A 16,835-nucleotide genomic window follows, 5' to 3' on the forward strand; every position below is an offset into this window, starting at 1 on the left:
AAATGAGCTTAAAAAAATTTTTTTTTTAATTTTGAGAGAGCACAAGAGAGTGTGTGAGAGACAGACAAGGAGGGTGAGAGAGGATAAGAGAGGTGAGAAACATCAACTCTTGCTTTTATTTCAGTTGTACATTGAGCTTTTTTTTTTAAAGCATCTTAATTTTATTTATTTTGTGACAGAGTCAGAGAGTCAGAGAGAGGGACAGATAGGAAGGGAGAGAGATGAAAAGCATCAATTCTTCGTTACGGCACCTTAGTTGTTTATTGATTGCTTTCTCATATGTGCCTTGACGGGGGTGGGGGGGGGGGCTACAGCAGACTGAGTGACCCTTTGCTCGAGGCAGCGACCTTGGGCTCAAGCTGGTGAGCCTTGCTCAAATCAAATAAGCCTGCGCTCAAGCTGGTGACCTTGGAGTCTCAAATCTGGGTCCTCCGTGTCCCAGGCCGACGCTCTGGTCAGGCCACCGCTTGGTAAGGCTACATTGAGCTTCTTGTATGTGCCTTGACCAGGGCCATGCCAGTTCCCCCTTCCTGAGGCCAACAACCTTGAGCTTTCCATGCCAGTGACCTTTTGTGGGCTCAAGCTGGCAAGCTTTGGAATCCCCTGCTCAAGCCAGCAACCTGCGCTAATGAGTCTGCACTAGGAGCTCACAACCTCAGCGTTCCAGGTTGTCACTTGATGTACTTACTGTGCCCCTACTGGTCAGGCTTCAGATGAGCTTAAACAGCAGATCTCCTCCCGCCTCTCCATGCATCCCATCCCATATTCCAACTACACTGTACTTCGTGTTCCCTCATTCTGTTTTTTCATTTTCATTGCTCTTAAGATATACTTAAAAATTTTTATTTTTCAATTACAGTTTACATTCCATATTATTTTGCATTAGTTTCAGGTATACAGCATAGTGGTTAGACACACATACAATCTACAAAATTGTACCCCCGATATTTCCAGTTGACGTATTTTTAATATGTCAGGAATTTTCTATGCCCTCGTCTGGTGAGCTCATCTTTTAAGAGACTTTTCAAATATTGCTGCTTCTATGGAGCCTTCTTGATCCACATCCCTCCTCCTCTGCCTTACCACAGCATTTGTCACGTACAGCAATGAAGGTACTTACTCCATTTTAACTTGTCTAATTTTCTACTTGATAGTGAGTTTTCACTATAAAAAATGAATAAATATTGGAGAATTGGCCTTTACTGTAATTTACATATAGAGGAGCTATGGAAGTTATCTTAATCACATGAGCCAGTTTTATGATATGTTTTCTTAAAAAAAAAAAAAGCAAACATTCATGTGGTTTTAGTCTACATAAAAGGAGAAGAGGGAAAGGAACCAGTAGGTATTGAGGAAGCTCTTACAATTAGGCACTGTGCCAGATGATTTTTCACATGTATTCGTGTGATAATCCCATCAGGTTAAATGGTGTTACTTCATTTTATGTGTGAGGAGGCCGAGACTCAAAACTGCTTTTAGTAACTTTGCAAGGTTACACAGTAAATGGTGAATCTGGAATTGAAGTTGGGTCTGTCTTATTCCAAAAACCTGTTCAGTCATCAGTGTTACCAGGATCCTATATTTCTTGACTAGAAGAGTTAATGTAAAGACTCCCTACTTGTTGCAAAGCAGTGTAAAACCACCTGAGGAAAGCAAAGATTGAAAAACCATTCCCTTTCCATCTACTTTTCTTTGACTTGTTGGTGGCAAAGTGTCTGCCACTAGATGGTGCCCTTGTCAAGTATTGGTTAAGTCCTGGTGTCTGATTTTTCCTCCTTCCCAACGAACTAGCTAAAAGCAAAATATTGACATTTCCGGGTAAAATCTGAAAAATGGAGATGTAGTAACATCAAAGAAGTAGTGTAGGGTAGAGACAAGAACAGGCCATATATGAAATGAAATTCAAACCTGGATTTGCCACTTACTAGTTTTTTGATTTCAGGCAACTCATCTATTTGTCTCTACATTTTCTTTATCTCTCTAGAATAGGCATCATGTGATTTAGTTGTGGAATTATGAGGAGCAAATTAATTGATATATTAAAAAGTATCCAAATACAGTGTCTGGATTTAAGTTCTTAATACATGATAATTACTGTTGTAATTAACAATTACTGTTGATAAGATCTCAGATTCTAAGATTTCTGCAGGGCCTTAGGAATCACCCAGTAAGGTGAATTGTATTCAATATAGTTTTTTTGGGTTTTTTTTTTTATAGGGACAGAGAAAGAGTCAGATAGAGGGATAGATAGACAGGAACGGAGAGAGATGAGAAGCATCAATCATCAGTTTTTCGTTGCGACACCTTAGGTGTTCATTGATTGCTTTCTCATATGTGCCTTGACTGCGGGCCTTCAGCAGACTGAGTAACCCCTTTCTCAAGCCAGTGACCTTGGGTCCATGCTAGTGAGCTTTTTGCTCAAGCCAGATGAGCCCGCGCTCAAGCTGGCAACCTTGGGGTCTCGAACCTGGGTCCTTCCGCATCCCAGTTCGACGCTCTATTCACTGTGCCACCGCCTGGTCAGGCTATTCAGTATAGTTTTTTTTTTTCTTCTCTCTTTTTTTTTTTTATTTTTCTGAAGCTGGAAACGGGGAGAGACAGTCAGACAGACTCTCGCATGCGCCCGACCGGGACCCCCCCCCCCCCCCCCCCCGGCACGCCCACCAGGGGGCGAAGCTCTGCCCACCAGGGGGCGATGCTCTGCCCCTCCAGGGCGTTGCTCTGTTGCGACCAGAGCCACTCTAGCGCCTGGGGCAGAGGCCAAGGAGCTATCCCCAGCGCCCGGGCCATCTTTGCTCCAGTGGAGCCTCGGCTGCGGGAGGGGAAGAGAGAGACAGAGAGGAAGGAGAGGGGGAGGGGTGGAGAAGCAGATGGGCGCTTCTCCCGTGTGCCCTGGCCGGGAATCGAACCCGGGACTTCTGCACGCCAGGCCGACGCTCTACCACTGAGCCAAACGGCCAGGGCTCAATATAGTTTTAATGCTAAATATATTTTGAGTTTTCGAAAATTATTAATTCATGTTACTTAAAGTAACGCTTTTTACCTGGTCCAGTGAAACTAAGTACTCAATTTTCTAATTGTGTTGGGTCATCAGAATTGGCTAACTGCATGAGGGATGTGGGGATATGTCATTGTTCTCTTTTCTTTTTGTCTATCACAAGAGAGTCAAGCAGTGCACCATGATGGAGTATTAATAGTTTTAGCACTGACTTGTATTGCTAGTGCCTTATTTCATTGATTCTACATTATTTTTTCATCTCTTTTATTGGGGTATATATTACAGTCATTGATATCTTAGAAGGCATTATTTTTAGGTTAGTATATATATAACCTTAAGACTTGTCTGTCCTTCCCCCTCATCCTCTTAGATTTGCTTTTGTCAATTGTCTTCTTACTTCATTTTGAAAAATTACTCTATAGATTTCTGCCCTTTTTATTAATTCAGTAGCTTTTTTGCAAGTGTCATCTCTTTTGTATGAATTTGAACTAAAAATATCCTCCCGTGGGCAAGATATAGACATTTATTCCATCCCTGTGATTGGTACGTAGATATCATTAGCATTATATTTTCTGAATGTTTATAATATTTCATAAATACAAATTAAAAATTAAATAGGAAAGTGATGAAAAAGATTTCAGGAAAATGTTAATCAAAAGAAAGCTAGGACCTGACCAGGTGATGGTGCAGTGTATAGAGCATTGGACTGGGATGCAGAGGACCCAGGTTCGAGACCCCGAGGTCGCCAGCTTGAGCGCGGGCTCATCTGGTTTGAGCAAAAGCTCACCAGCTTGGACCCAAGGTTGCTGGCTCAAGCAAGGGGTTACTCAGTCTGCTGAAGGCCCGCAATCAAGGCATATATGAGAAAGCATCAATGAACAACTAAGGTGCCGTAACAAAAAACTGATGATTGATGCTTCTCATCTCTCTCCATTCCTGTCTGTATGTCCCTGTCTATCCTTCTCTCTGACTCTCTGTCCCTGTAAAAAAAAAAAAAAAAAAAAAAAAAGACTAGGAAACAGTAGTACTATCAAATATAATAGACTTTTTAAGAAAACAATAAAAATTATTATGGGAAAAAAAAGAATACCAAAACCTCAGTATTGCATAGAATTAAAAGTCCTGTAATAAAACAGTAGCCACTCACTGTTTCACATGCATACTTCTAAATAATTCATTGGTGAAAGTAGAAATCATAATAGAAATTATGAAATATTCAAACCTGAATGATAATGAAGGAACCACGTGTTAAACTGCATCTAAGGCAGTCTATGATGTATAATCTTAAATAAATATATTATAAAATAGAGATTAAAAATTAATTCAAAAAAATTAGTAAAAGAATAGTAATGAAAAAGTACAAAGAAGAAAATAACGAAGGACATTTTTAGGACAGAGGCACTTATCAATGTGTAGATGTCAAAATCCTGAACAAAATACAGCAAACCATACCCAGTTATCTGTAAATTAAAAGTATTATGACCAAATAGAGTTTATTCTGAGAACATTAGGATGCTATCTTTAAAATTAATTCACCAAATTAACATTAAAAGACCAACTACATGACTATCTGAATAAATACAGAAGAAGTAGTGAATAAAATGGAACATGCATTTTAAGATTAAGCAAACTAGGAATAAAAGAGAATATTCTAGCCTGACCAGGCAATGGCGCAGTGAATAGAGCATTGGACTGGGATGTAGAGAACCCAGGTTCGAGACCCCGAGGTTGCCGGTTTGAGCAAAAAGCTCACCAGCTTAGACCCGAGGTCGCTGGCTTGAGCAAGGGGTTACTCGGTCTTCTGTAGTCCCCCCCTCCCCCGTCAAGGCACATATGAGAAAGCAATCAATGAACAACTAAAGTGCCACAACAAAAAACTGATGATTGATGCTTCTCATCTCTCTCCGTTCCTACCTGTCTGTCCCTCTCTCTGACTCTCAGTCTTTGTAAAAAAAAAAAAAAAAAAAAAGAATATTCTAAACCTTTGAAGGGGTATTTGCTAAAATACTACAGTGTGCTTAAAAGTGAAATAAAGAAGTGTTCTCTTTAAAATCAGCAGTGAGACAAAGTTGCCTGCTTTTGCTGCTGCTTTGAATATTGTGTTCCTAGAGGTACTAGTGAATACTATAAGACAAGAAAAGATGCAAAAGATATAAGGCATGGAAGGAAGAACAAAATTAGTATTTGCAGATGATGTTTCTGTAACTGTACTAGATGTCCTGGTAAACTTGCAACACAATAAGAAACACAAAAGAATTCAAAGAAAAAGGATTAGAAGAGAAGAATAAACATTGGTATGTATTTGCAAATGTGATTGTCTACATAAAACAGTCCATAAGAATCTGCAGAAAAAAGTTTTTTGGCTATGTTATCAATATGCAGAGAACATACAGTGTTCCTCTATATGAGCCACAATTAGAAAAAGTTATTCAAAAAAAGGAACTATTTATAATTATATCAAGAACTCTGAATTACCTAGGAATATATTTTATAAGATAAATTATTCTTTTGGTGGATAAAACTGTAAAGCCATGAGAAGACTAGAGGAAGATTGAATATAGTAAAAGCTATATCCTATTCTTTTGCCTGTTAGACTCAATAACGTATATTTTTACTTCTTTTTAGTTAATCTAGAAACACATGTGATTATAGTCAAAACCACAATTGGCCTTATCAAGGAACTTGACAAGATGATTCTAAAGTCATTTTAAATGGTAAAAGGGCAAGAAAAGTTTGAAGAATAGGAGTTGGGGAACTTGTCATTCCAGGTAGTTAAGACTTTGTATGAAACTATAGTAGTTAAAATGATATGGTATTTATACAAGGGGAAAGAAATAGATCAGGGCAGAGAGAAAGCTCAGAAATAGAACCACACATCTATGGGAATTTAGTACATGCCATGACACATTACAGGTCAATTTTATCACTTCAGTAAATGAAGCTGAATCAATTGGCTGCCCATTACTCCCTGTCTCATGTTGTACACAAAAATATTCCAGAGTTATAAGTATAAATTTTCATTCTCTACCTTTAATAAGAATATATAAAAGGCCCTGGCCGGTTGGCTCAGCGGTAGAGCGTCGGCCTAGCGTGCGGAGGACCCGGGTTCGATTCCCGGCCAGGGCACACAGGAGAAGCGCCCATTTGCTTCTCCACCCCTCCACCGCGCTTTCCCTCTCTGTCTCTCTCTTCCCCTCCCGCAGCCAAGGCTCCATTGGAGCAAAAGATGGCCCGGGCGCTGGGAATGGCTCCTTGGCCTCTGCCCCAGGCGCTAGAGTGGCTCTGGTCGCAACATGGCGACGCCCAGGATGGGCAGAGCATCGCCCCCTGGTGGGCAGAGCGTCGCCCCTGGTGGGCGTGCCGGGTGGATCCCGGTCGGGCGCATGCGGGAGTCTGTCTGACTGTCTCTCCCTGTTTCCAGCTTCAGAAAAATGAAAAAAAAAAAAAAAAGAATATATAAAAGAATGTCTTGATGATATCAACACAGAGAAGGATGTCTTTATTAATTTTTTTAGCGAGAGAGAGAGAGAGAAGGGGGGAGGAGCAGGAAGCTTCAACTCCCATATGTGCCTTGACTGAGCAAGCCCAGGGTTTTGAACCGGCGACCTCAGCATTCCAGGTCGATGCTTTATCCACTGCGCCACCACAGGTCAGGCTCCCATATGTGTCTTGACCAGGCAAGCCTGAGGTTTTGAACCGGCAACCTCAGTGTTCCAGGTCAACACTCTCTTCACTGCGCCAACACAGGTCAGGCCACTGACTTCTTTTCCTTTAGATTGTCATACAAAGAAATGACAGCAGCTGACACAACAGTAGCCATCCAGTGTGAATGAATCAAAGTTATACCTATTTTTTTTGTCAGATTGGCAAAATATATTTTTTGGTATACTGCAGAATTTCAGTAATTAGTTTATGTGTGCCGTGCAATGAAAAATGTTGAAAATCGCTGGCCTAGACAATTCAATAAATACTTGCTGAGTCAATGAATGATTCTTAAGCCAGTCAGTCCTCCATGCAGCAGCATCTTTGGTGAGCAGGCTGGACCTTGAGCTTTCCTGCTTCCTTCTGTATTAAGGATTTCTTTCTCTTTGTGAACTAGGTGCTCTTTCAGAGCAGAGGTATGTCTTACTCCTATTTATATCGCTGCTCCTTTTAGGCGCTGTGTCAGGAATCTATGTCCTGAAGGAGCCATCATTCCTTTTATCATCTTTGGAGCCGGTTTGCAGCCTACTTTTTCTTCTTGCAAAGGGAGATTGATCCTAAAATAGCCAGACTTCTGTTTTTCACCCCAAGTAATGAGAGCAAAACTGTTTTTCTGAATTTGACACCAGAATTATGATTCATGTCTGCAGTATGTTTCTTTGTATACTAGAAAGGAGAAGAGGGAAAGTCAGGAAATTCATCTGGTTGAACAAGACTCCAATTACTTTCTATAGTGTTATCCTGTTGGCACAAGGGGTCGTAGAAGCAGGCCTGGAATAAACACTTTGACATTTTGATGGATTAGCATACAAAGAAATTCGCTCAATGATAGAATACTATTCCACATATGGATTAGCAAAGGGAGTTTTGATTTCCAGATGTAAAAAAATAAGTAGTATAAACTCAGATAAAAGGAAAAGAAGGCTTTTTGGTAGGAGACAGCTTGGGACAATCGATAAACCTCTAGAGGTGAGAGGTAGGCATGGAGCAAATCACTGAGGGCCGTTTGTAGGCTAGGCTATGGAATGACCATGTCCCTTGAACTGGGGCATTGTTTAGACTAAAAAGGGGTTCTGTTCATTATTATGACAGGACAACAGGAATAATCTGGAACTGTCCCAGGAAAACCAGTTTATATGATCACCTTATTTGAAGGTGACCAAGAACCATTGATTTGGTTATACATCCTACGGGGAATGGGAGGTTAAAATAAATTTTAGGTCAGAAGCATGGACAAGTCTGAGCTTTGACTGGAAGGGAATGAGAGAGGTGGGCAATTGCTAGATGTGGATATACAATTGAAAAGGATTGTTGTTGTGGTGGTAGTAATAGTAATTGTTGTTGGAAAAAGGGTAAGAACTTGAGTATGTATAAATGCCATTGGAAAGGAGTCAGTAGAGAGAGAAGTTGAAAATTGGTCAAGTAAGAAACCTAAGGAAGGTGATAGGAAATAGAGCCTCTTTTACATTATGACAGGTGGAAAGGAATCAAGAATGAGTGCAAATGCAGGGGAGTTGTTAAGTGGGAGGTTATAGCAGGTTTAGAGTTTCTACCTTAATGACTGCATATATGGGGGTTTAAGGGAAGTAGAGAAGGTTTTAAATAGCTACACTGGAGGAAGTAGAGAAGGTTTTTAATAGCTACAGTGGACGCCCTGGCTGAATAGCTTTGTTGGTTGGAGCATCGTCTGGAAGTGGAGAGGTTTGATTCCTGGTCAGGGCACATACAGGAACAGATCCATATTCCTGTCTCTTTCTCTCTCTAAGATCAATCAATCACCCTGCTGGTTGACTCAGTGATAGAGCGTCAGCCTGGCATGTGGATGTCCTAGGTTTAATTCCTGGTCAGGGCACACAGGAGAAGAGCCCATCTGCTTCTCCACCCCTCTCCCACTCCCTTATCTCCCCCCCCCCTCTTTCTCTCTCTCTCTCTCTCTCTCTCCTCTCTCTTCCTCTCCTGTAGCCATGGCTCAATTGGAGTGAGTTGGCTCTGGGTGCTGAGGATGGCTCCATGGCCTCTGCCTCAGGCACTAAAAAGAGCTCTGTTGCTGAGCAATGGAGCAACAGCCCAGATGGGCAGAGCATTGCACCCTAGTGGGCTTGCCTGGTAGATCCCACCCAGTGAGGGGGGGGCGCATGTGGGAGTCTGTCTCAGTGCTGCCCTTCCTCTCACTGAATTAAATAAATAAATATAATAAAATCAATCAATAAAAAGAAATTTAAAAAAATAGTTATGGTGGACAATGGGAGAAAGACCAGTAAGGAGACAAGGATGCCCTCTATTGCTACTTATATTCAACATTGTCTTGCAGTCTTAAACCAGGCAGTCCTAGCCAATGAATAAAGCAAGAAAATAAATACACAGTATAAGGATTGCAGTAGAAGAAATAAAACTGTTATTCACAGCAACTTAATTAAGCATGCAGATAATCCAAAAGAAATTACAGATATACTATTAGAATTGATAAGTGAATTTAACAAGATTACTGAATACAAGGTCACTATACAAAAATAAATTGTATTTCAATACACCCGCAACTAGTAATTTAAAAATGAATTTTTAAATGTCAAAATGATCTGGAGATGTTTTCTCTGAATCTATATACTCTAATTGATCAGTGTCACCCCGTTAAAATTAATTGTCTAAATAAAATTTAATATAAATAAATACTGAATTTTAAAAAATATAATACATTTACCATAGCACCAGAAATAATTGTGTAGGAATAAATATTAACAAATATGGGCAAAACCTCTATTCAGAAACCTAGAAACATTATTGAAATTTAAAATAACTTAAATGGTAAGCCAAGTTTGTTCCCAGTTAGTATCATAGTGTGTGTGTGTGTAAGTGTGTAAGTGTAACTTGTTCAGCTGACTCAAAATATATAAAGGGCCACAAATACCCACTTCTGATTCCTGCATTCTCAGGCAACAGAAACCAATAGAAATGGCGGCTTTTTCCTCACCCATCGTAGGGAAAACTGGCTATGAGTATGGTGATGATGTTGATTTATAATTTATAAAGGCCAAGAGGAAAAATATTGGAGGACTTACTCTACCTGATTTCCAAATGTAAAGACTTCCAAAAGATAACAGGAAGCTGTTTTCATGGCCTTCAGATTGGAAAAGACTTCTTAAAGAAGACACAGAAAGCATAGCCATGAAATATAAAATCAATACATTGTACTACGTTGATGTTAAGAACTCTTCATGAGCCTGACCAGGTGGGGTGCCATAGATAGAGGATCGAATTGGGATGCAGAGGACCCAGGTTCGAAACCCCGAGGTTGCCAGGTTGAGCACAGGCTCACCCGCTTGAGCGTGGGGTCGCTAGCTTGAGCGTGGGATCATAAACATGACCTCATGGTCACTGGCTAGACCCCAAAGGTCAATGGCTTGAAGCCCAAGGTCGCTGGCTTGAGCAAGGGGTCACTCACTGTGCTGTAGCCCCCCAGTCAAGGCACATATGAGAGAGCAATCAATAAACAACAAAGGTGCTGCAACAAAGAATTGATGCTTCTCATCTCTCTCCCTTCCTGTCTGTCTGTCCCTATCTGTCCGTCTCTCTGTCTCTCTCTGTCACAAAAGAAAATTAAAAAAAGAAAGGAAAAAGAAAATAACTCTTCATGAAAAGACATCATTGTGAGAGTACAAAGGCTGGGAACAGGGTGGGAGAAGATATTCGCCTAATTCATAACCAGTGGAGGATTCATATCCAGGATCTAGAAAAAGCTACTAGAAATAATTAAAGATGATAGTCTAGTCTTGTCACTGGGCAAGCAACTTGAACTGTTTCACAAGAGGGTATTCAAATGGCCAAAACAGGAAAGATACTTAAGCTCATTAGTAATCAGGGAAATGTAAATTAAAACCATTATAAGATACCACTGCTCACCTGCCAGAATGACTGAAGTAAAAAAGCATTCGTCAAGATGTAGAGCAATTGAAACTCTTGTACACCACTGGTTGGAATGTAATTGGCACAACCACTTTTGAGAACTGTTTGATAGTTCTCTATTAAATTGCCATGTGCATACCTCAGAACCTAGCAAATTCACTCCTAGATTTGTATTAGGAAATACAAATATATGTATAACAAAATATATGGAGGAGAATGTTATAGCAGTGTGTTTCTAATAACCTAAAACTAGTAGAACTAGAAACAACAACATACATGTCCATCTACAGTGGAGATGATAAATAAATTTTAAATAAATACTATTTATAACAACAAAGTGAACAAACTACTGCTACAATATATGCAGCAATATCAATGAATTTTACAAACATTAAGTTGAGTGAAAGAAGCCAGAGACAAAAGAATACATGATACGAGTCCATTTGTGTAAAATTCAAAGACAGATAAAATTAATTTGTAATGGGTACTGTTTATCTTTGGAATGGAGGTCAGGCCTAATGATTAGGCAAGGTTACAAGGGGAGCTTTTCATTGAGCTTGTGCAGTTATGATTTTTGTGTACGTTACCTTTCAATATAAAGTTGTTTGCCTGACCAGGCGGTGGTGCAGTAAATAGAGAGTCGGACTGGGATGCGGAAGGATCCAGGTTCGAGACCCCAAGGTCGCCAGCTTGAGCGTGGGCTCATCTGGTTTGAGCAAAAAGCTCACCGGCTTGGACCCAAGGTCGCTGGCTCCAGCAAAGGGTTACTCGGTCTGCTGAAGGCCCACGGTCAAGGCACATATGAGAAAGCAATCAATGAACAACTAAAAAGTCGCAATGCGCAATGAAAAACTGATTGATGCTTCTCATCTCTCTCCGTTCCTGTCTGTCTGTCCCGGTCTATCTCTGCCTCTGTAAAAAAAAACCACAAAAAAACCCCCAAAAAACCTATGACATAAAGTTGTTTCCTAATGATGTAGTGTATGTAAAATGCTTATCATAGTTCCTGGCTAATTGAAAGTGTTCTGTAACTTGCAGTATTAACTCTTCTCTGTGATTTAGTTCTCTGTGATAACAGTCTTGGGCGGTGCTGTTCAGTGCAACTTTCTGCAGTTATTAAAATGTTCTGTGTCTGTACTGTCTGGTTTCATAGCCACTAGCTATTGAGCATTTGAAATATGACTAGTATGACTGAAGAACTTATTTTATAATTTTACTTAATTTTAATAAGTTATCGTTAAGAATTAAATACCCACACGTGCCTGATGGCTGTTATTAGATAGTGCAGGTATTGACATGAGGAATGAGTGACTGAAGGAGAATGGCGGTGAAGTGTATTTGAGTTGAGTGAATCAAGAAACGGAGAGGCCAGAATGTCAGATGAATTGTTCATCTGTACATTGGAGAAAGCACAGGGTAATAGCAAGACCTGATTGGAGTGGGAAATTGTTAGCTCAGTCCCAAAGTCTTACAAGAAGCATTTGGAGAGGAGTAGGACAGTGTAATAATGATCAGAAAAGATGCTTTCTCTCAAATAGGTTGTCAAAGTTGCTTAGAAATGTATCAGAAGAACACTTAGGTGATGAAGAGCCATGGAGGGAGTTTCAGGAAGAAACAAACGGTCAACAGCAGCGGGTGCTTCAGAGGGGCGCTGGGGGGCAGAGCCAGCGCAGTCAGAGAGTCACGGAGATCTGTGAGAGCGCAGCTTCCTGCACTGGTGGGCAACGTCACTAGGTTACAATAGTGGTTGAAAGGTTAAGCATGGCCACTTTTCAAAAAGCGCCTCTGTAAAAACTTTGAGAAATTAAACAGTAGTTTGGGGTTGTGCTTTTGTTTAGCAAATGGTGGGGAAGTGAGCTTGAGAACAGACATAGTAAGTGAAATTGCTCAGTGATTTTTGTTTTTTGTTTTAGTATGTGGAAGAAATGTTGAGGCTGAGTACATACAGGGTCTCAGGGAGGTGAGGAGGGGAGGAGTTGGGTATGACGGTGACAAGATTGGTTGGGCCAACCTTGAACAGTCAAAATGGCATTATGAAGAAATGTTGACTTTATTTAGTAGTTCATGGAAAATTGAAAATGTCTGGATCTCCTAAAAGAGTTTGTGCTTTAGAAATACTACTCTGACAATAGCAAGGACTGTGGACTAAAATGTGGCTAGACTGAAGTTGGACAAGTTGCCTTATCAAGCAGGAAGTGATAAAAGCCTGAATTAGGGCAATAGAAGTTCATAGGATAGAGAAGAGTTGATGAATTTGAGATTATAGTTCATAAGTAGGAGAAGCACTATTTTTGGTGATGGGATGAGGGAGAACAGGTATATAGAACCTAGAGGTTTCTATTTGAGTTGACTAGGTAACGAGTGAACTATGGTACTTAAGGGACCTAGATTAGGGTGAGTTATAACACCTTTGTTCAGATATAATTCACATATCACCCAACTCACCTAGTTAAAGTATACAATCAATGTTTTTGGTATAGTCACACAATTATGTAATTATCACCACAATCAATTAGAATGTTTTCATCACCCTATAAAGAAACCCATACCCATTAACTGTTACTTCCCATTTTATCCCCTCCTATCCCCCCAGCACTAGGCAACTACTAATTTACTCTTGGTCTCTATGAATTTGCCTGTTCTGGACATTTCATGTAAACAGTCAGACATGTGGTCCCTTGTGATGAGCTTCTTAGCATGTTTTCAAAGACCATCCATGTAGAGATTCCTTTGTGCCTTGTATTATAGTAACCTCTTTTCATGTTTTATCTCCTCCACTGGAATATAAGTGCCTCAAGAGGCAGAACTATTGTTATATATGAAAGAGCACATATTTTTGTATTTAATTATGACTCAGCAAATATCTGATACATCATAAATTAGAATGTTAACTCAGTTGCCGACAAAATTAAGTTAACCAGAATGAGCTGCTCCCATGCATGCTTATCCACTGAGGTGTGTCTATATTTTTTGTCACGGAATGAGTAAGTAAGTACCATGCCAGTGGTTCTGGTTTTGCCATTACTTCTTTGTGTGACCTTGGTTAAGTTATTATGTTCTCTGGAGACACCTTCCTTATCTGAAAATGGGGCTAAAAATCCCTACTCAATCTGAAACTAAGGAGTAACTAAGAGAATTCAAGTTGATGGCATTTGGATAGAGTTGGGGTTCATCTAGACAGCCTCTGAAAAGTCTGAATAAATATTTGGTTTTGTTACCTAGTCATCCTGGGATAGAAGTATTTGTTTTTCATAGGATTAGGTTATTTTGGCCCCTTGAGTCATTTCAACCCCTATTTTCAAGGTCCTGGTTTCATCTGTGGCACATTGCTTCTTTTGTCACCAACCTGGGGCATCTTACCTATCTCATGTTCCCTAGCTTTTCTCTCTTGAATATTTAAGACATTTATTTCTTAAGGACACCGACCAGTAGACTTTATTTTGCCTAGCTTCCTGTCACTTCCCTTAATTTTTGTTTTCTTAATAGGATGCATGCAGTTGAATACAAAAGAATTAAAGTTTGAAACCCAGCCTTCCTGAAACAATTTATAAATGCAACCTCTCCTTCTCCCTCTTTTGGAGAGTTGTTCATGCTTTTATTTAGAAAACGTACTGTGTATTTGAGTGTTATATATAAAAATAAATATAGTTTTTGACTTCCAAGATCTCACAGCAGTTCAGTGGGAGGAGGCAGACATCTGATAAACAGATAATCACAATATGGTGTGGAAAGTGGAGTAGCAGAGCCATGTATGAGTGGTTATGGGAGCACACCTGGAAGAAGTGATTGGGACAGTGTTTTGAAGCAAGTGTTACCTGGCATTTCTGCACTAATATGTATAACACAGAAGCAGTCTGATGGAGAGCTATCTGTGCTCTTTGAGCCTCACAACAACCTGGTGAGGAGGAGGTTTTTGACTCCCAGCTAGAGAGAGAGCTAAAGGTCAGAAAGGCTCAGTGAGTGACTCTTAAGCACAGACCCTGGACTCAGATTCGGTTTGTCCCCTCTCCCTCCCACCACATCCGTGCCCTTTAAACAAGGATAGAAAGTGCCTGTGCAGAGCACTACAGTGCCCTACTACCTCCTCTCCTTTAGTTCTTCCTTCAGCAAAACTAGAGCCTCAGATTCCCCTTTCCTGTGAAGTTTGCTTCCAGTGTGTCGTTGGTGCATTGAGCGTTCCAGGGCTGTAGCAGTAGTGAATATTGCTGATGTCATTGTTTGCCTTATTGGGATTTTGCTCTTTGTTTCACAGGGAGCTGTGATTGGTATAGACGATGAGGACGACAGCACCTTCACAATAACTGTTGATCAGAAAACCTTCCATTTCCAGGGTGAGCTGAAAAGAAGAGATTCTTTCTCTTCCTAGTCCCAACTGCTTCTTTCATTTTCTTTTGGGTTGTTTGCTGAATGAGGTTTTGCAACTGATCCTGCATGAACGAGCGCACAGGAACGTTCTGGATGAAGTGGTACTGCAGGTTAGGGAGGGATTTGTATCTGCAGTGGATACAGATCTATTTGAAACGACTGGATCTGGCTGCAATTGGAGATTAAAATTTTAAAGGATAAAAATCAGTGAAGGGAGAGAGTAATGGGCTGCTGCTGCTGCTGGCTTGTGTTTACAGAAGGTTGCTGATCTTCTTTATCGAGGAGTATGGTTCTGCTTCTGCATGAAGTCTAAAGACTGATTGTGAAGGTTGCAGTGTTTGTCCGTGTAAAACTCAAAATGTAGATTAAGTTGAAGCTAGTGGCAACCTTTGGTTTAAAGGTTTTGCTTTGCTTCAGGAACTACAAGTTTGCGTTCATTTCATCTGCATCTCTGTGTCTTGTCTGCCAGCCTTCATTTCTCTGCTGTTATCCTTTTGTAGTTAATAACACCAATGCCATCTGCCACTGCTATGTTTCGGCATTGCATGTTATGGTTCACCGGTAGAAAGGGTAAGGTACTGTATGATCATTCTCATTTCATCTTGCTTTGAAACTGTAAACCAGCAAATAAGTCGATTGTAATGATCCTGTCCTAATGTACTGCTCATATATTAGGAGTGTCTATTAGCTTTGCTACTAATGTTCTTGTTATTTTACCTGTTCAGAATAACATATTTTATGTTTAAAGCAGTCTAAGAAACTTAGAAATGAGAAGATTTGGAGATGTTTAGCACTTTCTCTAAACTACAACTTGTAATGTACTGTGATTGAATATAGGTATACAAAGGTAGATAAATACTAAGTAAATTTATAGCTTAACAATATTTTGGTTATGAAGTCTCATAGTGACCAGATGTGTTTTGTTATACAAGATGTTCAGACAGCTATTGTCCTTCTATGCTGGGGTAATAAATTGCAGTTATTTTTTTTCATTGTCTTGCTTAAGAAATTGACTCATAGAAATGAAAGATGCAGCTTATATACAATAAAAACAAACCAGTGTACTCAAAAGTGGTATCTCTAATGCTTTCAGGAAAAGCATCCTTAAAAATATTTGCTGTGCTTGGTCATATTCTTTATTCAGAGCTGCTTAACTAATGACGCTTGCCTGAAATTTTCATAAAATTTATAACACTAAAAAATCTTTTTATAAAGCCTAAGGTCTTTATTTTTAAGTTAAGTATATAATGCTCCTTATAAACTAAAGCAGATGATGCCCACACACTGGAACTCTTTTCTTGAATGAAGTTGAATACTTGAATGCGTTTTTAGTAATAACTGCTGGATGCAGGTGAAGGCTGCAGTGTGGAATTCTCTCCTCTGCAGTTACTAAGGAGACACCTTCTTTGGATATCCGGAAGCTGTATTGTTTGCCCATTTAAAGGCGAGGAGACTCAGACCTCTAGAGCAAAGGCACCTCTACCTTCTGATTTACTTTTAAATTATTTATGTTAAAATGATTTCCCCTGTAACACTTCCAGATTTATGTGGCTTGCTTGTAAGGCAAGTAATTCCTTTAATGAATTATTTAAATAACAAGGATAAATAAGAGTTATATATATATTTAAAATAGAGTCTTAGTTCTGAGGCTATCAGATTAATTAGTTTATTTTGTAGTATAATAGTTAATGGGAGTCTCAGGTGACATGAGATTATCTGGCTATTTAAAGAACTCGATAAGACTCGCTCTATATACATCCTTGGCAAAAATGAGATATTTCACATTCATAAGTCCTTGCTCATAAGAAATTCTTTGAAAATTTGATAAAAAGTTCTTAATGCCTGATCGATCTTATATTCTTGACTAGAA

General features: G+C 39.8%; 1 protein-coding gene across 4 annotated transcripts in view; it reads left to right on the forward strand.

Annotated features, from left to right (window-relative positions):
* The window catches only part of OSBPL9 (oxysterol binding protein like 9), a 136,939-nt gene that overhangs the window by 25,695 nt on the left and 94,409 nt on the right, over positions 1-16,835 (forward strand). For all 4 annotated transcript variants that reach the window (XM_066376277.1, XM_066376280.1, XM_066376276.1 and 1 more), the window contains exon 3: positions 14,853-14,931. In XM_066376277.1, the coding sequence (XP_066232374.1) occupies positions 14,853-14,931 (79 nt within the window). The remainder of the gene's footprint in view (positions 1-14,852; positions 14,932-16,835) is intronic.

The sequence above is a fragment of the Saccopteryx leptura genome, chromosome 3 (genome assembly GCF_036850995.1).
Source record: "Saccopteryx leptura isolate mSacLep1 chromosome 3, mSacLep1_pri_phased_curated, whole genome shotgun sequence".
Classification (NCBI taxonomy): Eukaryota; Metazoa; Chordata; class Mammalia; order Chiroptera; family Emballonuridae; genus Saccopteryx; species Saccopteryx leptura.